Here is a 3,279-nt window from a genome sequence, read left to right on the forward strand (position 1 = left end):
AGAGTAGGTCTACAGTAACTGCAATATCTCCCCTATATATGTTGCTGCATTTCACATAATATATCATCAAATACTTTCCTTCATATGGTATCAAGAGTTTAAACTACTCCTACGATAATTTTTTTCTTTCTCTTTCTCTTCGATCCGATGGCAATCACAACTGATACTGCTATCATTCAGTTGTCTGCTCCTTCGCACTTTCCAATTCGGCTCACTACGGTTAACTTTCCGGTATGGCGTCGGCAGATTCACTCCACTCTCATTGGACTTGGACTGCTAGGCTATATCGACGGCACACAAAAGGAACCAGATGCGTTCCTTGACCCTGCAAAAACACAACCAAATCCCTGTCACCTCATTTGGTTTCGTCAGGATCAAGTCATTGTCAGTGCTCTTCTCGGTAGTTGTTCAGAGACGATTCAGCCGGTCATCTCCTCCGCTACAACAGCTGCTGATGCATGGTCTCACATCTAGCTATGCAAATTCTTCCAGAGGACGTGTCATCTCTCTGAAAGCAAAAATGGCGAAGAACCCCAAGGGATCACGGTCTGTGTCTGAATATCTTCAAGATATGAAAGCCATAGCTGATGATCTAGCCTTGGCCCAAAACCCCATATCTGAAGAAGACTTAGTAGTCAGCATAATCACCCANTGGCGAAGAACCCCAAGGGATCACGGTCTGTGTCTGAATATCTTCAAGATATGAAAGCCATAGCTGATGATCTAGCCTTGGCCCAAAACCCCATATCTGAAGAAGACTTAGTAGTCAGCATAATCACCCAACTCGGTGATGAATTCCATCCAATTATGGCAGCAATTCGAGTTTGCGAAAAGTCAGTCACATATGGAGAACTAGTTGATATTCTCACAGATTATGAGAGATCATTGAAACAAAATACTGATAAGTTGTTTCTACGGTTCCGTTCCAAGATCGGTGTCACTGATGGTTCCTCCGTCTTGCGGGGGCGTATTAAGGATTATACTTCATCTGTTGCTTAGTCTTAGTCTTTATTGTTAGCTTTATTCTCCATTAGAGTAGGTCTACTGTAACTGCAATATCTCCCCTATATATGTTGCTGCATTTCACATAATATATCATCAAATACTTTCCTTCATATCCCATGACGATCATCTCCTGGAACTATAGGGGTGTGGTGAATGGTCGTGTGAGGAGGCATGTCAAAGAGCTTCTGATAACGTCCAAAGCCGATGTCCTATGTCTCATGGAGATTCGCTCCCCTAAGGTTCAGGGGATGACTTCCTTAGTAAATAGTCTTGGCTATACTAACAGTTTTGTTGTTGAACCTATTGGTTTCGCAGGTGGTCTCCTCGTCGTCTGGAAGCAGGGGCAAATTGACCTGAGTGTGGTTAGCAACTTGTCTCAAGCCATTCATACTAGGATAAAAAATGGCTCACAGGAGATCTTATTCACTTTTGCATACGTTAGGCCCAACCCTTTCGCGAAAGCTCATTTTTGGGAATATTGCAAAGGCATTGGGAGCAATCTTAACGTGCCTTGGATCGTCATGGGCGATCTTAATGACATTGCGAAGGTGGAGGAACAATGGGGTAGCGATAGCGTCAACAATACTAACCTGGAACGGTTCGTGGATGCGTATGGTAGTTGTGGATTGATCGACCCCGGGTATTCGGGGCAAAAATTCACGTGGAGCCGGATGGTGGGCAATAGGGTTACACAGATGCGCAGGCTTGACAGGGTCCTGTGGAACGTCGAAGCGCAACTTGCTTTTCCGAAAGGGAAAACGGTGGTGCTCCCTAGGTTGAGTTCGGATCATAATCCTTTGCTTTTTATTGATGTTGCAGGTACCCCGCCAAATAATAACTGTCGTCCGAAACGGTTTGAGGCGGCTTGGTTGTCGAGAGATGATTATGGGAACATTTGGAAGGATGCCACACGTCCGGGCACTCGTGATATGGTGGATGTCATAACAGATGTGACGAAACAAAGCTTTCTTTGGAACCAAAATGTGTTCGGGAACATTTTCAAGAGGAAAAGGCAACTCACCGCAAGAATCCAAGGAATTCAAGAGAATGTCCATTATGCTTCGTCTAGAGGACTTCAAAATCTAGAGAGGAAGCTTCTAAGGGAGCTTAACGCAGTTCTTGATCAGGAAGAAACCCTGTGGTTTCAAAAATCTCGAAGAGATTGGATTAAAGATGGGGATAGGAACACGCGCTACTACCACACTTCTACCATGATTAGAAGGAATAAGAGCCGTGTTCGCCTCTTAAAGTTACAAGGAGAGTGGACAGATGATCCTTTGAGGGTCTCTACTCATATTATTGATTATTTTTCTGCTCTATTCTGCAGGTCAGGCCGTGATGAAACCGTATCTCTTTCGCAAATTAACAATAGTCATAAAATTAGCCAGGCCCAAGCTGTCAGGCTTTCCCGAAGAGTCCCGGAAGAGGAGGTAAAAAAGGCGATTTTTGGTATGAAAAAGTTGGGCAGCCCAGGTCCAGATGGGATCCCGGCTGTCTTTTACCAACATTTTTGGGATGACGTGGGACCAGCCTTAACCAAGCTGGTTAATCAGGCCCTGGATTCAGGCTCGGTTCATAAGTCCCTTATAAGCGCTTGTATGACCCTGATTCCAAAAAAAATCCACACCGGAAACAGCGGCAGACTTCAGACCTATCACCTTACTTAACGTGGCGTTTAAAGTTATTTCCAAAGTGTTGGTGTATCGTATGAGGCCCCTTATGTGTAATCTCATAGGTCCCCACCAGAACAGTTTCTTGCCAGGGCGATCTACTTTGGATAATGTTATTTTGACCCAGGAAATCATTCATTTCATGCACAAGAAAAAAGGTAAAAAAGGGTTGATGGCGGTGAAAATCGACCTTCATAAAGCGTATGACAGCGTGGATTGGAATTTCTTGGAGGAAACTCTTGAAGGTTTCGAATTCCCAAGGAAAATCATTGAGCTAATCATGTTCTCCCTTCGTGAATGCGATATTTCGATCCTATGGAACGGTGGCCGGTTACCTCCCTTCCAGCCAGGACGAGGGCTTCGACAGTGTGACCCTTTAGCGCCATATCTGTTCAACATGGTAATGGAACGGTTGGCGTATGAGATACAAAGGGAAGTGAATAATAAAAGCTGGAAACCGATTTATATCTCGAGAGGTGGAACTGGAGTCTCCCACCTCTTCTTTGCGGATGATCATATGCTGTTTGGGGAAGCGACTGAGAAACAAGCCAAGACAATGATGGAGTGTCTTAACAAACTCAGCAGAACGTCAGGATTAAAGGTA

The 3,279-nt window shown here is 44.5% G+C and overlaps 1 protein-coding gene across 1 annotated transcript; it reads left to right on the plus strand.

Annotated features, from left to right (window-relative positions):
- Positions 1-1,121: 1,121 nt before the first annotated feature.
- LOC116029577 lies at positions 1,122-2,672 on the plus strand. Its single transcript, XM_031271627.1, has one exon. It carries the CDS (start codon positions 1,122-1,124, stop codon positions 2,670-2,672), a length of 1,551 nt encoding a protein of 516 aa, XP_031127487.1.
- The last annotated feature ends 607 nt before the right edge of the window (positions 2,673-3,279 follow it).

The sequence above is a fragment of the Ipomoea triloba genome, chromosome 9 (genome assembly GCF_003576645.1).
Source record: "Ipomoea triloba cultivar NCNSP0323 chromosome 9, ASM357664v1".
NCBI classification, from domain to species: Eukaryota; Viridiplantae; Streptophyta; class Magnoliopsida; order Solanales; family Convolvulaceae; genus Ipomoea; species Ipomoea triloba.

Coding starts and splice junctions, on each gene's coding strand:
- LOC116029577 (XM_031271627.1), top strand. CDS start 1,122: ATGACGATCATCTCCTGGAACTATAGGGGTGTGGTGAATGGTCGTGTG.